Below are 19,868 nucleotides of genomic sequence, written 5' to 3'. Positions count from 1 at the left end.
GTGTCAAAATTTTGGGCGTGAGTGGGGCCTTGTGTCTACATTTTGGGCGTGAGTGGGGACTTGTGTCTAAATTTTGGGCGTGAGTGGGGCCTCTTGTCTAAATTTTGGGCGTGAGTGGGACCTCGTGTCTAAATTTTGGGCGTGAGTGGGGCCTTGTGTCTAAATTTTGGGCATGAGTGGGGCCTTGTGTCTAAATTTTGGGTGTGAGGGGGGCCTCGTGTCTATATTTTGGGTGTGAGTGGGGCCTTGTGTCTAAATTTTGGGTGTGAGTGGGGCTTCGTGTCTAAATTTTGGGTGTGAGTGGGGCTTCGTGTCTAAATTTTGGGCGTGAGTGGGGCTTCAGGTCTAAATTTTGGGTGTGAGTGGGGCCTCTTGTCTAAATTTTGGGCGTGAGTGGGGCTTCGTATCTACATTTTGGGCGTGAATGGGGCCTCTTGTATAAATTTTGGGCGTGAGTGGGGCTTCGTGTGTAAATTTTGGGCGTGAGTGGGGCCTTGTGTCTACATTTTGGGCGTGAGTGGGGACTTGTGTCTAAATTTTGGGCGTGAGTGGGGCCTCTTGTCTAAATTTTGGGCGTGAGTGGGACCTCGTGTCTAAATTTTGGGCGTGAGTGGGTCCTTGTGTCTACATTTTGGGCATGAGTGGGGCCTTGTGTCTAAATTTTGGGTGTGAGGGGGGCCTCGTGTCTATATTTTGGGTGTGAGTGGGGCCTTGTGTCTAAATTTTGGGCGTGAGTGGGGCCTCTTGTCTAAATTTTGGGTGTGAGTGGGGCCTCGTGTCTAAATTTTGGGTGTGAGTGGGGCCTCGTGTCTAAATTTTGGGTGTGAGTGGGGCCTCGTGTCTATATTTTGGGTGTGAGTGGGGCCTCGTGTCTAAATTTTGGGTGTGAGTGGGTCCTCGTGTCTACATTTTGGACGTGAGTGGGGCCTCGTGTCTAAATTTTGGACGTGAGTGGGGCCTCATGTCTAAATTTTGGGCGTGAGTGGGGCCTCTTGTCTAAATTTTAGGCGTGAGTGGGGCCTCGTGTCTAAATTTTGGGCGTGAGTGGGGCCTCGTGTCTAAATTTTAGGCGTGAGTGGGGCCTCGTGTCTAAATTTTAGGCGTGAGTGGGGCCTTGTGTCTAAATTTTGGGCGTGAATGGGGCCTCATGTCTAAATGTTACCCAAGGCCTCACAAAGCCTAGAGCCGCCTCTGGTCGCTAAGCTTCGAACTCTTGCTCTATACAGGAAGTCCCCGAGTTACGAACCGGCTAGGGACTGTAGGTTTGTTCTTAAGTCGAATCTGTTTGTAAGTCGGAACAGTACCTTTTGGGAGCCACGTCGCTCGACCGCGCAATTGTCAGTTAAAGCGACGCAGTGCCGTTTTACCTGCATTTTGCTCAGGGTCTTAAGTGGTTAATTGCAAGATTTTTTTTTATTTTATTTTAAATAAACAATTGTGAAGCAAAATAAGGGTCAGTGCCCATCAACGCAGCCTAAACCGTGCCCATCTGCAGCCTCACCATTGCCATGAATGCAGCCTCTGAATGAAGACTCCCCATTGCCATGAATGCAGCCTCTGAATGCAGCCTCACTATTGCCATAAATGCAGCCTCTGAATGCAGGTTCCCCATTGCCATGAATGCAGTCTCTGAAAACAGACTCCCCATTGCCATGAATGCAGCCTCTGAATGCAGATTCCCCATTGCCATGAATGCAGTCTCTGAAAACAGACTCCCCATTGCCATGAATGCAGTCTCTGAATGCAGCCTCACTATTGCCATGAATGCAGCCTCACCATTTACATGAATGCAGCCTCTGAATGCACGATGCTCAGGGATTTGTTGGGGGCTACAAAAGAGATGTATATCCAAATTACCAGTGGGGCCGCATTAAACCGGAACGCGGGCTGCAGTTGGCCCCCGGGCCGGACTTTGGACATGCCTGGACTAGGCCATCTATTGAATTTCATAGAATGCCTGTCACCAGGGGAGGGCTGGCAGGGGGGGCAGGGTGGAAATCTCCCCCCGGGCTGGTGACGCAGCCACCGGCCGCCACTACCAAATGCTGTTTTTGCAGAGCAGGAATAGACCTGTTGGAGCTCTGTTAACACTGTTGGCCGCTGCTCACCTCCCACTGTGCAGCCGTGCCTGTGTTGGCTCCGAGGTAGATGGCTGCAGAGCTGAGCTATGTCTCGTTTCACACATAGCTCAGCCTCAGCGCACACCAGCGCTGACATCCCCTTCTCTCTCTGCACAGACACGAGGACTCTGATGTAAGAGGGGCCTCTGTGCGGACTCTGATGTAAGGGGGGGGGCCTCTGTGTGGACTCTGATGTAAGGGGGGCCTCTGTGCGGACTCTGATGTAAGGGGGGGCCTCTGTGCGGACTCTGATGTAAGGGGGGCCTCTGTGCGGACTCTGAGGTAAGGGGGGCCTCTGTGTGGACTCTGATGTAAGGGGGGCCTCTGTGCGGACTCTGAGGTAAGGGGGGCCTCTGTGCGGACTCTGAGGTAAGGGGGGCCTCTGTGCGGACTCTGAGGTAAGGGGGGCCTCTGTGCGGACTCTGAGGTAAGGGGGGGCCTCTGTGCGGACTCTGATGTAAGGGGAGGCTCTGTGTGGACTCTGATGTAAGGGGGGCCTCTGTGCGGACTCTGATGTAAGGGGAGCCTCTGTGTGGACTCTGATGTAAGGGGGGCCTCTGATGTAAGGGGGGCCTCTGTGCGGACTCTGATGTAAGGGGGGCCTCTGTGCGGACTCTGATGTAAGGGGGGCCTCTGTGTGGACTCTGATGTAAGGGGGGCCTCTGTGCGGACTCTGATGTAAGGGGAGGCTCTGTGCGGACTCTGATGTAAGGGGAGGCTCTGTGCGGACTCTGATGTAAGGGGAGGCTCTGTGCGGACTCTGTCGTAAGAGGGGCCTCTTGTGATCATGAAAAATCTTAGACTGTTTTCCTCGATCCATCACTTTTCCACGCTCTATGGGCCACTTGACTGGACTTGCCCCCCAGGCCTAAGGCTGCCAGCCCTCCCCTGCCCGTCACAGTGACGGCGACACAAATCTTCTCCCAAAAGAAAAAAAAAAGAGGCGAAATTACCTTTCTTTTTGGATTCTTTCTTGGCGCTGGTTTTCACAGCCACTTGAAGTTCCGTCTCCGTTGACATCCTATTAAATCCTTAGGCCTCTTCACACAGATTCAGTGTCCCAGCGAGTCTCATCTAGAAGTCTCCTCCAAAAGAACAACTCGGCCCCTTCAGATGAGATTGCCCAAGTCACATCTCTCACTCCTGTCTGTCGAGAGCTGCAAGAGAAATGACAAACAGGAGCTTAAAAAGGACACTTGTCGCGGTGACACAGTATGGGGAATACTTCAGGGGGGGAGCAGCTGGAGGTCAGCGCAACCTTTCTTTGGTGCTCAAGTGGGAGAAGAAGAAGCGACTACATCCCTCTTTGTCACTGTTTTAAACTAAAATTGGATTTCCAGTCATACAAAATATTTCTGCACAAAATACAGCGGAACCTCGGATTACGTGCATAACCCGTTCCAGGAGAATGCTCGTAATCCAAAGCACTCGCATATCAAAGCGAGTTTCCCCATAGAAGTCAATGGAAACGAAAATAATTAATTCCGCATTGACTTCAATGACATGCAATACCGCATGTGGCCAGGGGCGGGGGCGCCGGAGAGCCTCAGAATCACTCGCAAAGGCCGGAGGACACCTCGGCTGATCTTGGAAAACCTCAGGAACTGAGGCCCATATTCTCTCTAAAAATCCGCGGGCTGCGCTTAAGGCACTTACACTCCGCTGTCCCAACTTACAGGAGCAAGTGTTGTATTCCCCAAACACTTGCTCCGTAAGTTGGGACGGCGGAGTGTAAATGCCCCGGCGTAGCCTGGCGGATCTCCAAGGGGGCGGCTTGTATTCAAATTAAGCGCGCCCCCGATTCTAATGAACTGCGCATGCGCCGGGCTTCAAAAAGCCCAGTGCGCATGCTCCAGTTCTCGGCGGAAAACGTCAATGACGCCGACGTGTGCGTCATTGACGTAAAGTCGTATTCAAGAACGACTTACGGAAACGACGTACCCGACGAAAAAACACGACGCGGACCCGACGCCATCCGTAACATGGCCTACGTGGGACTTGCGGAAATTTACTCCTCATATAGCAGGAGTAAGTTTCCGATTTACGCAAACGACGTTAGCGACGGTTACGCGACGCGAACTCGTTCGGGAATCGGCGTAGAAGGATCATTTGCATACGCAAATGAGTCCTTCACGTAAATGCCATCTAGCGGCGGCCGGCGTCATTACATTTAAGATCCGCCAGTGTAAGTGACTTACAGATGGAGGATCTTAAGTGTATCTATGCGAAAATGATTCTAAGAATCAGTCGCATAGATACACTGGCCAAAAACGGGAGATACGATGGAGTATCCTGAGATACTCCATCGTAACTTCTATGAGAATATGGCCCTGAGTATTTCTGAGATTTTCCAAGAATTTACGAACGGCGCTGATCGGCTCCGATCTGCGTCGTTCGGCTTTTCTCGGCTCCTGCGCCCAGGGCCGGCCTTACCATGGGACCCGATGGTACCATTGTACCAGGCGGCACTTTCAGGGGAGCAGGCAAATTGCCGCCCGCCCACCATCCCATTCCGCCAGCTCCGCTCTCCACTCCACTGCGGGGCTAATTGCCGCCCCACCGCTCCTCCCGTTCCGCTCTCCGCTCCACTGTGGGGCTAATTACATGTATAGAGCCATAACAGGTCCTCTTTATACTCCTATATACATGTAAACAACCATAACAAGTCCTCTTTATACTCCTATATACATATAAACAACCATAACGGGTCCTCTTTATACTCCTATATACATGTATAAAGCCATGATAGGTCCACTTTAGTTATTACCATATATTGTGACATGTCACGTAACTTTATTCATGCAGACTTTTATCATTACTAAAATGTCTGTGTTAATGTATAATTTATCCAATACAGGGTATCCTTAACAGGTTAAACTTTCTGCATTATTAGACAGAAAAAAATACTTTTTTTTTATTTTTGCTCGACCTGGCGTTCTTCTGCTTTAAGTCGTTAGCGAAATCCAAATATCCTCGATATCAGCTAAATGTCCTAATGAGAGGGACATACAAGTAGCGCATATCCATTTCCCACAGCGTACAAATGTTACAGCCCATTGGGTGTAAGCGGTCAGGAATGGAATTGCATTATCAGCACAGAATTCCTCATCTCGCTCTCTTTACTATCAGATACTCATTTAAGAAAAGAAAAAAAAAAAAGCCTCAGCCGCTTTGTGCAGTAGATCATTTGCCAGGCCTCGCATCGGGGAGACAATATGTTGATGCTGATAGCGATAAGGGCCTCGTTCACCGCTTAACCAAGGAAATAAATGTAAGAATATCCTCTGTTGCCTGGACAGAAAAACACTGATGTGATTTCCAGGGGTGCTGCGTACAGAAATAGCAGATCAGGATTGAAAAGCAAATCTGGCCCTCTATGAGACTACCAGCAGAGTGACAAATTTGGACGTTTCCTATTATACTCTACATGGTCAAAATTAGGGTTGTCCCGATACCACTTTTTTAGGACTGAGTACAAGTACCGATACTTTTTTTTATGTACTCGCCGATACCGAATACCGATATTTTTTAAATGTGTCCCCAAATGCAGCCATTTCCCCCCACATATGTAGCCATGTCCCCCACATATGCAGCCATGTCCCCCCACATATGCAGCCATGTCCTCCCACATATGCAGCCATGTCCCCCACATATGCAGCCATGTCCCCCCCATATGCAGCCATGTCCCCCACATATGCAGCCATGTCCTAAAACATATCCAGCCATGTCCCCAAACATATTGCAGCCATGTCCCCCACATATGCAGCCATGTCCCCAAACATATCCAGCCATGTCCCCAAACATATTGCAGCCATGTCCCCAAACATATTGCAGCCATGTCCCCAAACATATTGCAGCCATGTCCCCAAACATATCCAGCCATGTCCCCAAACATATCCAGCCATGTCCCCAAACATATTGCAGCCATGTACCCAAACATATTGCAGCCATGTCCCCAAACATATTGCAGCCATGTCCCCAAACATATTGCAGCCATGTCCCCCATATACGCAGCCATGTCCCCAAACATATTGCAGCCATGTCCCCAAACATATTGCAGCCATGTCCCCCATATACGCAGCCATGTCCCCAAACATATTGCAGCCATGTCCCCCACATATCCAGCCATGTCCCCCCACATGCAGCCATGTCCCCCGTACCTAAATGATGCCGCCGCCGCATTAATCACCGCGCAGGGAACATTACAGTCAGCTTTCGTTTGAATAAGCTGTTTTCCCTGCCGCGCTGTGTATAGAGACACTCCCCCTTGCTCGCGATTGGACAGATCCGTCCAATTCCGAGCAAGGGGGAGTGTCTATGCGCGGCGGGGAAAACAGCTATTCAAACGAAAGCTGACTCTAATGTTCCCCGCGCGGTGATTAGCGCGGTGATTAACGCGGCGGCCGTGGGGGGGCAAGTATTCTATTTAGGCATCGGGGGTATTTGCGGGAGTACAAGTACTCCCGCAAATACTCGGTATCGGCCCCCATACCGATACTGGTATCGGTATCGGGACAACCCTAGTCAAAATGATGTGATCATCTGACCATCACAACTACACTACATGGCTCTACGTATGTGAACTCACCGCCAAGTGATTGGGTTAGGGTGTTTCCAGTGAAGAGTACTGTTACTACTACATCATGCGAAGATATTTTAGACATCTGCGCTCTTCCAACCCAGTTTGCTTAAGACCCTTTTCTGTTCCGGCATGACTGTGCACCTGTGTACAAAGCCAGCTCCAAAAATACATGGTTTGATGTGTCTGTAAAGGTTCTCATTGACTTAGGTCATGCGATATCTAGTGATAATTAGTCACATGCAACTTAACATGTTGGCCAGTTTGGTGCGGAGGAACTTGAGAGTTCTGCACAGAGCCCTGACCTCAACCCTACTAAGCACCATTGGGATGAATTGGAATACTGATTGTGAGCTAGATCTTCACATACAACAGATGATGAGTGTGGTGTGGAGGAACTCAAGTGGCCTTCATTGAGCTCCTACCTCAACCCTACTGAACACCTTTGGGATGAATTGGACGACTGATTGTGATCTAGGTCTTCACATCCAACAGATGATGAGTCTGGTGTGGAGGAACTCAAGTGGCCTTCATTGAGCCCTTACCGCAACCGTACTGAACACCTTTGGAAAATTGGAATACTGATTGTGAGCTAGGCCTTCACATCCAACAGATGATGAGTCTGGTGTGGAGGAACTCAAGCGGCCTTCATTGAGCCCTTACCTCAACCCTACTGAACACCTTTGGGATGAATTGGAATACTGATTGTGAGCTAGGTCTTCACATCCAACAGATGATGAGTCTGGTTTGGAGGAACTCAAGTGGCCTTCATTGAGACCTTACCTCAACCCTACTAAACACCTTTGGGATGAATTGGAATACTGATTGTAAGCTAGGTCTTCACATACAACAGATGATGTGTCTGGTTTGGAGGAACTCAAGTGGCCTTCACTGAGACCTTACCTCAACCCTACTAAACACCTTTGGGATGAATTGGAATACTGATTGTAAGCTAGGTCTTCACATACAACAGATGATGAGTCTGGTTTGGAGGAACTCAAGTGGCCTTCATTGAGCCCTTACCGCAACCCTACTGAACACCTTTGGACAATTGGAATACTGATTGTGAGCTAGGTCTTCACATCCAACAGATGATGACTCTGGTGTGGAGGAACTCAAGTGGCCTTCATTGAGTCCTTACCGCAACCCTACTGAACACCTTTGGGATGAATTGGAATACTGATTGTGAGCTAGGTCTTCACATCCAACAGATGATGAGTCTGGTGTGGAGGAACTCAAGTGGCCTTCATTGAGCCCTTACCTCAACCCTACTGAACCCCTTTGGGATGAATTGGAATACTGATTGTGAGCTAGGTCTTCACATCCAACAGATGATGAGTCTGGTGTGGAGGAACTCAAGTGGCCTTCATTGAGTTCTTACCTCAAACATACTGAACACCTTTGGGATGAACTGGAACCTCAATTGTGAGACAGGTCTTCTCATCCAACATTAGTACCTAACCTCACACATGTCCTTTTGGCAGAATGGCCACAAATTCCTCTAGACACACCCCCAAATCTTATGGAAAGCCTTCCCAGAAAAGTGGAGGATGTTATAGCCACAAGGTGTCCGGCCCCTTGTCGAGCGCCAGTCATCTGAATTACAGCAGTGGGGGTGTTTTGGAAGTGCCTGATTAGAGCCGTGGGCTCTAATAGGCTTCCAAATTGGTAAGGAACGGGCGCACTGCTGTGCGTTCGCTGCTTATGTAGTGGTGTGTTAGGGAATCGCTTCCCTAACACTGACCCACCTCTCATCCAATCAGGTGCACCGGGTCTGGTTACTGGTCACCTGATTGGCTGAAGTGACAGGCGCTGTGATTGGACGCCTATCAGGCGTCCATTCATAGCAGAGATGACATGAAGAGGACGGGAGATGACATTGAGGACTCGGAGGGATCGCGGAGGACGGCGCTGACCCAAGAAAGGTAGGTGCCAGGTGGGGGGGGGGGGGGAACTGGCATCATTTGATGGGGCAAACTGGCATCATTTGATGGGGCAAACTGGCGACGTTTGATGGGGCAAACTGGTGACGTTTGATAGGGCAAACTGGCGGCGTTTGATAGGGCAAACTGGCGGCGTTTGATTGGGCAAACTGGCGGCATTTGATGGAGCAAACTGGTGGCTATTGATGGGGAAAACTGGCGGCATTTTATGGGAAAAACTGGTGGGTATTGATGGGGAAAACTGGCGGCATTTAATGGGGCAAACTGGCGGCATTTGATGGGGCAAATTGGTGGCATTTGATGGGGCAAAATGGCAGCATTTGTTGGGGCAAACTGGCGGCATTTGATGGGGCAAACTGGTGGCATTTGATGGGGCAAACTGGCGGCATTTGATGGAGCAAACTGGTGGCTATTGATGGGGAAAACTGGCGGCATTTTATGGGAAAAACTGGCAGCATTTGATGGGGAAAACTGGTGGCATTTGATGGGGCAAACTGGCGGCATTTGATGGGAAAAACAGGTGGCATATGATGGGAAAAACTGGAGGCATTTGATGGAAAAAACTGGCGGGTATTGATGGGGAAAACTGGCGGAATTTTATGGGAAAAACTGGCGGCATTTGATGGGGCAAACTGGCGGCATTTAATGGGAAAAACTGGCGGCATATGATGGGAAAAACTGGAGGCATTTGATGGGAAAAACTGGTGGGTATTGATGGGGCAAACTGGCGGCATTTGATGGAGCAAACTGGTGGCTATTGATGGGGAAAACTGGCGGCATTTTATGGGAAAAACTGGCGGCATATGATGGGAAAAACTGGCGGCATTTGATGGGAAAAACTGGCGGGTATTGATGGGGAAAATTGGCGGGTATTGATGGGGCAAACGTGCATCATTTGATGGGGCAAGCGACAAGTGATGGGCACAGTGGCTGCATTTGATGGGCACAGTGGTGGCAATTGATGGGCACAAGTTTGTTTGTGCCCCCGCAAAAATTTTGAGCACCAGCCGCCACTGCGTTTGGAGACCCCTGGTCTAAATGACTGGCGGCATTTGATGGGGCAAACTGGTGGCATTTGATGGGGCAAACTGGCGGCATTTGATGGAGCAAACTGGTGGCTATTGATGGGGAAAACTGGCGGCATTTTATGGGAAAAACTGGCAGCATTTGATGGGGAAAACTGGTGGCATTTGATGGGGCAAACTGGCGGCATTTGATGGGAAAAACAGGTGGCATATGATGGGAAAAACTGGAGGCATTTGATGGAAAAAAATGGCGGGTATTGATGGGGAAAACTGGTGGCATTTGATGGGGAAAACTGGCGGCATTTGATGGAGCAAACTGGTGGCTATTGATGGGGAAAACTGGCGGAATTTTATGGGAAAAACTGGCGGCATTTGATGGGGCAAACTGGCGGCATTTAATGGGAAAAACTGGCGGCATATGATGGGAAAAACTGGAGGCATTTGATGGGAAAAACTGGTGGGTATTGATGGGGCAAACTGGCGGCATTTGATGGAGCAAACTGGTGGCTATTGATGGGGAAAACTGGCGGCATTTTATGGGAAAAACTGGCGGCATATGATGGGAAAAACTGGCGGCATTTGATAGGAAAAACTGGCGGGTATTGATGGGGAAAATTGGCGGGTATTGATGGGGCAAACGTGCATCATTTGATGGGGCAAGCGACAAGTGATGGGCACAGTGGCTGCATTTGATGGGCACAGTGGTGGCAATTGATGGGCACAAGTTTGTTTGTGCCCCCGCAAAAATTTTGAGCACCAGCCGCCACTGCGTTTGGAGACCCCTGGTCTAAATGACCCTTTATGAGATCTTCATGATGTGCAACACCATTCATCTGACACAGACCATCGACGACTCCATTCTGAGCTATCAAGAAAAAATGGCCATGTGATCCATTATATAGAAACCCCATCCTGCCCATCTCCTCAGTGGGCAGCATTTAATATCAATCTCCAAAACCAGATCTCCCGGCCGATATTATTGTCTCCCAACGGCAAGTTGTCTAAGTGCCACAACAACAAGCCATCCCCAAGCCAAGTGCTCCAAGAAGCCAATTAGGTTAGTGGGAAACTTGATGGATGAGGAGAAGTTGTCATGGCTACAGAATCATCCCAACGGTAGTTTACATTAGTTGCGGGATTCATATACCCAGCAGGAGGCCATCTATATACATTTGCAGACGCACAACGTGTAGAGCGGACAAACAGATTTATCACTGCACACGAGGGATCGACTAATCAGTCATGTCATTCTCGAGGGTTTCCGGAGAACTTGGCACAAGGGACAGACTAATAGGATGGAAGCAGATAAAAGCTCAACCTAACTTGGCCAACTGTCTGTCCCATCCTACAATTAAAGTGGAGGTTCACCCTATAAAAAATTTCTAACAATACATCCAGCCCAGTCCTGCATATAAGATGACACTGACCTTTTTTTTTTCTTTGCCGTAGATAGCGTTTAGCCGTGGAATTCACCGCGGCTTCCGGGTAGGGAATCCCGCGGGAGTGGGCGTTCCTATTGTCATGCCAATTGATTGACATGCTAAACGACGGCACACACAGCGCGTCACGACTTCCCGAAGGAAGCTCGGGTCGGCTCGGCTCTATTCGGCGCCGGTCAATAAAAATGTTTAGTTGCCTGTCGTTCTCCACCATCTTTTGTAGGAGAAGAACCCGCCAATTGTCTTGTGCAGTGAAAATATAATCCAAGTTTATTGATTGTGGCCCGGACTAGGAGAAAAAATAGGCCCAGGCATTTTAGGCTGAGCAGCCCATGGAATGTTTACCGGCCCCTTCATCAATCTTCATCCTAATGGAGGCGAGGGGGACCGGGAAAGAGCACAGGGGGGGTCATAGAGCATGAGGGGGATGGCAGAGAGCATAGGGGGTTCTGGAGAACGTGGGGGAGTGAAGGGCACTGAGGGGGGCTGGTGAGCACGGGGGGGCGATACACATTTAACTTTCTTTCTTTAAACGCTAGCAGGGGTTAAAGTTGCCCCGCTAGCGGTCGAATAGCGCAGCTAAAACGATGTTAAAGCGGCACTTTTTAGCGACGCTTCACCGATAACGCAGCCAGTTGGCAGTGTGAAATAGCTCTTGAGATAATTCAGCTTCACTCCATGCCCGTATAAATATAGCCTAGAGAATGTACAGACTCCCCTTCAGCACAGACCCCCCTTCAGCACAGGCCCCTCCATTCAGCACAGACCCCTCCATTCAGCACAGACCCCCCCCTTCAGCACAGACCCCTCCATTCAGCACAGACCCCTCCATTCAGCACAGATGGACCCCCCTTCAGCACAGCCCCACCCTTCCACACAGACCCCCCTTCAGCACAGACCCCTCCATTCAGCACAGACCCCTCCATTCAGCACAGACCCCTCCATTCAGCACAGATGGACCCCCCTTCAGCACAGCCCCACCATTCCGCACAGACCCCTCCATTCAGCACAGACCCCCCCTTCAGCACAGACGGACTTCCCCTCCCCCCCATCCCATTCAGTACCTCAGATCAGCCATCAGCACGGCTGGGTCACAGCAGGTTCCCTGGAGGGGGAGGCGGCTTCACTCTGCTCGCTGTGTCTGTGTGACATCCGGCCCGGGACCGCTTAGACAGCCCGTGGCCGCGAGACTCTTCAACACCTTCTCGATTTTCCAGGGGGGGGGTCAATTGCCCCCCCTTGCCCTATGGAGCGGACGCCCATGGATGGGGCCCACACACGATCGGTTCGTCCGATGAAAACGGTCCATCGTGTGTACAGGGCATGAGGATAAACGGGAAGTGAATTCAACCTGATGGGTTTGGATTTTCCCGAACAAAATAAGCAGGTTCCTTTTCATATTTCAGTGTACTGGCCCTTTAAGGCGCATTACACAGCCGAGCTCATAAATGAGAGAACAACAGGCCCTGAATTATTGAAGTCGTCACAGAAAACTGACAGTAAATTACTTTTCTTAGGCCGGTGAAAGCAACCAACACAAAGCGTGCGAGATCGCGCCGTATATATATATTGTAGGAAAATTGAAGATGCGAAGATTGAGAATGGTGACAGTTGTAATAAATGATTTTTCTGTTTCCAGGGATGAGCAACGTCTCATCAGCCAGGTGATTTGTTTATTACATAATCCCCCCCCCCTCCCCCGGTGATGGTGGAGATTTGTAGTCGGAGTCAGATGGAAGAGTTTGAGACGCCGGGCAGGCGGAGCAGCGGGACGCGGCGGAGCAGCGGGACGCGGCGTCCCTGTAGCACCTTCCCTTTTGTTTACCGTTCCCGCCATAAATAAACATTGGGGATTCGAGGGGCTGGCTGCTTTACTTGTGGATACGTCCGAACCCTGGACAGATAATGAAGACTGAGGGCCAGATTCTCGTCCAGCGGCGTAATTTTGTGCGGGCGTAACGTATCCGCTTTACGTTACGCCTCCGCAACTTAGACGGGCAAGTGCTGTATTCTCAAAGCACTTGCTCCGTAAGTTGCGGCGGCGTAGCGTGAATCGGCCGGCGTAAGCCCGCCTAATTCAAATTTGGATCAGGGGGGCGTGTTTTATGTAAATCTACTGTAACCCGACGTGATTGACGTTTTTCCCGAACGGCGCATGCGCCGTCCGTGGAATTTCCCAGTGTGCATTGCTCCAAAGTACGCCGCAAGGACGTCATTGGTTTAGACATGAACGTAAATGACGTCCAGCCCCATTCACGGACGACTTACGCAAACGACGTAACTTTTTCAAATTTCGACGCGGGAACGGCGGCCATACTTAACATTGTTGCGCCGCACTTATGCCTCATATAGCAGGGGCAACATTAACATCAAAAGCCTAACGTAAACGGCGTATCTTTACTGCGTCGGCCGCGCGTACATGACGTCGGCGTACATGGCGCTGCGCCGTCGTAAGTCCTTTCAGAATCTGGCCCTGAAAGTACAAGGAGGTCCCCATCTTCTACCTTGCATGTTAGGACAATTGTAGCAGCGCACCCCCTAAGGAGCCACGGATGACCTGGATCCCCCACTCCTGCACAGCCAGGCACACCGAATTTTCACAGACACCCCAGAGCAGTGCCGGTTGGTGCTCCATCGGTTGGGGGGGCGGCAGACAGACAGGACCAATGACCTCATCCATGCCCCCCCGTCGTCGCTCCAGCCCACACTGCCCACCATACCCACACACACACACCTAGGGCCATCACAACTGTTGGGGCCCCTTGCACAGCTTTAGGCAGGGCCCCCCTGGAGCAGGAGAACCGGGGGGGGGGGGGGGCCCTCTTCTCTCCTGCCGCGAGATGATAAGCGGGGGAGGGTTGTGGTAACGAAAGTGTCAAGTCAAGTCTTCTCTTCTCTCTCCTGCGAGTTGCTAAGGTCAGACGAAAAAAAAAAGGGAGGGGGGCGGACCCCTGCCACGAGTTGATAAAGGTGGGGGTGCCAGACAAAAAAAATTTAAAAAAATGTATATAATCAAAAAATATATAAAAAACAAAAACCTAATTAAACACATTTAAATTCATATTTGCAGTCTCTTATTAGATGGCAGATAAATATTTCCATGGCTGAACGCCGCGCTTCATTAGAGAGTGTAACTAAGCGTGATTATTATTTAAATTCTAGGAAAATGCTACAAAAAGTGGCGAGGAAAGAGAGCGCCGCGCACACACCGAGGCCGATCATCTCTTCCTGACCTCAGTGGGAGGAATAGTGTCCCATCATTGGTGTCAGTGGGAGGAATAGTGTCCCATCATTGGTGTCAGTGGGAGGAATAGTGTCCCATCATTGGTGTCAGTGGGAAGAATAGTGTCCCATCATTGGTATCAGTGGGAGGAATAGTGTCCCATCACTGGTGTTAGTGGGAGGAATAGTGCCCCATCACTGGTGTCAGTGGGAGGAATAGTGTCCCATCATTGGTGTCAGTGGGAGGAATAGTGTCCCATCATTGGTATCAGTGGGAGGAATAGTGTCCCATCATTGGTGTCAGTGGGAGGAATAGTGTCCCATCATTGGTGTCAGTGGGAAGAATAGTGTCCCATCATTGGTATCAGTGGGAGGAATAGTGTCCCATCATTGGTGTCAGTGGGAGGAATAGTGTCCCATCATTGGTATCAGTGGGAGGAATAGTGTCCCATCATTGGTGTCAGTGGGAAGAATAGTGTCCCATCATTGGTGTCAGTGAGAGGAATTGTGATTTTTATATTTTACTGAACATCTAAAAAATACCAAAAGTTTTGAAGAAAAAAAATATGTTTTTCTTAGTTTCTGTTATAAAATTTAGCGGTATGATGAGGCGGCACTGATTGACATGGATGAAGCTGCACTGATGGGCATTGATGAGGCAGCACTGGTGAGGCTGCACTGATGGGCTCTGATAAGCTGCACTGATGTGATGAGGCTGTACTGATGGGCACTGATGTGATGAGGCTACACTGATGGGCACTTATGAGGCTGCGCTGATGGGCACTGATATGATGCGCCTGCACTGATGGGCACTGATGTGATGAGGCTGCACTGATCAGGCAGCACTGACGAGGCTGCACTGATGTGTATTGATGTGATGAGGCTGCACTGATGAGGCTGCACTGATGGGCAGTGATGAGGCTGCACAGATGGGCTTTGATGTGATGCCACTGATGGGCTCTGATAAGCTTCACTAATGAGCACTGATGTAATGAGACTGAATTGATGGGCACTGATTGGTAGCACTGATGAGGCTGTACTGATGGGCACTGGTAGGTGGCACTGATAAGCTTCACTGATGATTACTGATGTCCAAAGGACACAGTGGCCACAGAGCGTGCCTGATGTGGGGGGGCATGTGGGGGACACGCACATCCATGGACGTCCTCCCAGAACTGGAGAAACCGCCCTGTAGCCATCTTTCGGCTATAACAAGGACAGGAACTGTCTGTTAAGAACATACAACCCGGCGAGGGAAAAGACTGATAACATTCGATGTTTCCCCCCACTTCTACAGGACGAATGTCATCCAATTTCGCAGGACAAACCGCTCTGCGCATTTTTTTATGAATTCATCCCAAAGTGTGTTATTGGCAGGATCAACAGGGGAAAATAAGAGCCTGGAAAGGGAAAACGGATGCAGTCGCCACATCCAAGGACTGGTAAGCTGCGATGTTTTATATATTTGTTCTTGGGTTTGGATACATTGTCCCTAGAGGCAGAATGGAGTGACTCGTATGGGTTGTGTGGAACCCTCTGTGATCACGCCGGCCGGAGAGTGAAATCGATCCTCAGATTCCGATCGCCCGCCCTGTAGACAAATGCGCTGAATGGCGCCGCAGCAGCCAGACGGTCGCTGCGAAAGGAGCCAAGGAAATTATCCGCGTCGTTCTGCCCGGCATGTGGAGGGAACTGCTCCTCTCAGCAGAGATATTATCCGCCTGGCACTGCCCCGGCGCCATCGGAAGACGCCAACCAGCCTGGTGGCATGGAGGATGGCGCCAGCGATGGCCGGAGCCCTATAGGGGGTGTATGTAATTTGTGTTCCACTCATTACCAGACATGCAGAACACACGGCTCGGCACACGCGGCTCGGCACACACGGCTCGGCACACGCGGCTCGGCACACGCGGCTCGGCACACACGGCTGCCTCCAGCATTTGGACGTTCGCTTAGAAGGGAAATTAAACGGCCGCAAAGCTTTGGGCCTGACCCAGCGGGTGAAAAAAAATGATATTCCTCAATAGTTACAAAGGATAGAAATTCACTTTGTGCTCATCGAATGCTTATTGCAAACCCAGATATTAGCTTTTAAAATTGGGGGATGACATCATCACTGGGCTGTATATAGCCTGTGTTGACAGTAGGGCTGTAGGAGGGGCTTAGCAGGCTCCACCCACTACAGAAAACTACAGGAGGGGGCGGAGACAAGACCAGTCACCCTGCACAAGGAGAGAGAGCAGAGCTGTGGGAGGGGCTCAGGAAGCTCCACCCACTACAGGAAACTACAGGAGGGGGCGGAGACAAGACCAGTCACCCTGCGCAAGGAGAGAGAGCAGAGCTGTGGGAGGGGCCCAGCAAGCTCCACCCACTGCAAGAAACTACAGGAGGGGCGGAGACAAGACGAGTCACCCTGCGCAAGGAGAGAGAGCAGAGCTGTGGGAGGGGCCAGCAAGCTCCACCCACTACAGGAAATTGTAGGAGGGGCGGAGACAAAATAAGTCACCCTGCACAAGGAGAGAGAGAGAGTAGAGCTGTGGGAGGGGCTCAGCAGGCTCCACCCACTGCAAGAAACTACAGGAGGGGCGGAGACAAGACGAGTCACCCTGCGCAAGGAGAGAGAGCAGAGCTGTGGGAGGGGCCAGCAAGCTCCACCCACTACAGGAAATTGTAGGAGGGGCGGAGACAAAATAAGTCACCCTGCACAAGGAGAGAGAGAGAGCAGAGCTGTGGGATGGGCTCAGCAAGCTCCACCCACTATAGGAAACTACAGGAGGGGGTGGAGACAAGATCAGTCACCCTGCACAAGGAGAGAGAGCAGAGCTGTGGGAGGGGTTAAGCAGGCTCCACCCACTACAGGAAACTACAGGAGGGGGCGGAGACAGGACCAGGAGAGAGAGAGAGAAGAGCTGTGGGAGGGGCTCAACAAGCTCCACCCACTACAGGAAACTACAGGAGGGGGCGGAGACAAGACCAGGAGAGAGAGAAGAGCTGTGGGAGGGGCTCAACAAGCTCCACCCACTACAAGAAAATACAGGAGGGGGGCGGAGACAGGACCAGGAGAGAGAGAAGAGCTGTGGGAGGGGCTCAGCAGGCTCCACCCACTACAGGAAACTACAGGAGGGGGGCGGAGACATGGACCAGGAGAGAGAGAAGAGCTGTGGGAGGGGCTCAGCAGGCTCCACCCTCTACAGGAAACTACAGGAGGGGGCGGAGACAAGACCAGGAGAGAGAGAATAGCTGTGGGAGGGGCTCAGAAGGCTCCACCCACTACAGGAAACTATAGGAGGGGCGGAGACAAGATCAGTCACCCTGCACAAGGAGAGAGAGAGAGCAGAGCTGTGGGAGGGGCCCAGCAAACTCCACCCAGTACAAGAAAATACAGGAGGGGGGCGGAGACAGGACGAGTCACCCTGCACAAGGAGAGAGAGCAGAGCTGTGGGAGGGGCCAGCAAGCTCCACCCACTACAGGAAATTGTAGGAGGGGCGGAGACAAAATAAGTCACCCTGCACAAGGAGAGAGAGAGAGTAGAGCTGTGGGAGGGGCTCAGCAGGCTCCACCCACTGCAAGAAACTACAGGAGGGGCGGAGACAAGACGAGTCACCCTGCGCAAGGAGAGAGAGCAGAGCTGTGGGAGGGGCCAGCAAGCTCCACCCACTACAGGAAATTGTAGGAGGGGCGGAGACAAAATAAGTCACCCTGCACAAGGAGAGAGAGAGAGCAGAGCTGTGGGATGGGCTCAGCAAGCTCCACCCACTATAGGAAACTACAGGAGGGGGTGGAGACAAGATCAGTCACCCTGCACAAGGAGAGAGAGCAGAGCTGTGGGAGGGGTTAAGCAGGCTCCACCCACTACAGGAAACTACAGGAGGGGGCGGAGACAGGACCAGGAGAGAGAGAGAGAAGAGCTGTGGGAGGGGCTCAACAAGCTCCACCCACTACAGGAAACTACAGGAGGGGGCGGAGACAAGACCAGGAGAGAGAGAAGAGCTGTGGGAGGGGCTCAACAAGCTCCACCCACTACAAGAAAATACAGGAGGGGGGCGGAGACAGGACCAGGAGAGAGAGAAGAGCTGTGGGAGGGGCTCAGCAGGCTCCACCCACTACAGGAAACTACAGGAGGGGGGCGGAGACATGGACCAGGAGAGAGAGAAGAGCTGTGGGAGGGGCTCAGCAGGCTCCACCCTCTACAGGAAACTACAGGAGGGGGCGGAGACAAGACCAGGAGAGAGAGAATAGCTGTGGGAGGGGCTCAGAAGGCTCCACCCACTACAGGAAACTATAGGAGGGGCGGAGACAAGATCAGTCACCCTGCACAAGGAGAGAGAGAGAGCAGAGCTGTGGGAGGGGCCCAGCAAACTCCACCCAGTACAAGAAAATACAGGAGGGGGGCGGAGACAGGACGAGTCACCCTGCACAAGGAGAGAGAGCAGAGCTGTGGGAGGGACCCAGCAAACTCCACCCACTACAGACTGAGTGGCTGCAGAGAACTATAGGAGGGGGAGGAGACAAGACCCGACAAAGGCCAAGCTCCGGATCACACTTTATTATCAGTTACAGCAATGATTTGTTTTCCTTACATACATAAATAAAAAGCTGATCTTTGTAAGCACCCCTGACAGTGTTAAATGGTTTGTCTCATCCATGAAAACTGATGAATTCTGCTGAAGAGTTGTTGTTTTTTTTTTTTAGAAAAACAGCAGACTTACTGACCAGATCTTCAGATGACCAGAGAAGAAAGAAAATCACATCTAAATGTTGGCCCAGCCGCTCGTGTGAATGATCCCCACAACTTCTCCCCCGCCGCCTGTCGGTGGACGGACGCCATCTGCACCTCCAACCCGAAAGTTCAAGAATAAAAAGCTGCCCGCGCCCGAGGCGACACCATTAGTGCGAGGCGGCATCGCAGCTCCTCCGTAATGAATCGGTGATTTGATTTGTGATGTAATGAGGGGAACAGAAGGGACGCGATGATTGTTTTCAATTACGCTTTGCGCGGCGAGTTAATTATTGTTTAATGACTCACAATTCCTTCCATTACCGCGCAGGCCGGATCCCCGACTTTATCACAAATTATTATAAAAACTGACTTCTAATGAATGGGGGGGGAGGGGGGGCGCAGGTCACGGCAATAATGAGGAGGGAGACAAATAATGAAACTGCTGAGAATTCGCTCCTCACTTCCGGAAAAACCCGGCAACAAGACCGCGCCGGAGAGTTGGTGCAGAGCGCGCCCGATACTTCAATCGGCTTGTCGCTACACAACACCTCAGAGATTCAAGTTATCGATCCTCTTACTTGTTGAGGGGGTGTCTGAGCAATGGCTGTTGTATGTTACATATAGAGTGCAGGGGTCAGGGGTATGTAATGTACAGAGTACAGGGGTCAGAAGAATGTAATATACAGAGTACAGGGGTCAGAAGAATGTAATATACAGAGTACAGGGGTCAGAAGAATGTAATATACAGAGTACAGGGGTCAGGAGTATGTTATGTACAGAGTGTAGAGGTCAGGAGTATGTAACATACAGAATGCATGG

At 51.1% G+C, this 19,868-nt stretch overlaps 1 protein-coding gene across 11 annotated transcripts in view; it reads right to left on the bottom strand.

Annotated features, from left to right (window-relative positions):
* Nucleotides 1-19,868, bottom strand: part of DAB1 (DAB adaptor protein 1) — an 815,805-nt gene that overhangs the window by 250,040 nt on the left and 545,897 nt on the right. For all 11 annotated transcript variants that reach the window (XM_040360839.1, XM_040360848.1, XM_040360844.1 and 8 more), the window contains one exon: nucleotides 3,074-3,277. In XM_040360839.1, the coding sequence (XP_040216773.1) occupies nucleotides 3,074-3,140 (67 nt within the window). In that variant the 5' untranslated portion in view covers nucleotides 3,141-3,277. The remainder of the gene's footprint in view (nucleotides 1-3,073; nucleotides 3,278-19,868) is intronic.

This window comes from Rana temporaria, chromosome 7 (assembly GCF_905171775.1).
Source record: "Rana temporaria chromosome 7, aRanTem1.1, whole genome shotgun sequence".
Taxonomy (NCBI): Eukaryota; Metazoa; Chordata; class Amphibia; order Anura; family Ranidae; genus Rana; species Rana temporaria.
The sequence above is the reverse complement of the archived record's forward strand: the minus strand, read 5'-3'. Positions and strand labels throughout refer to the sequence as shown.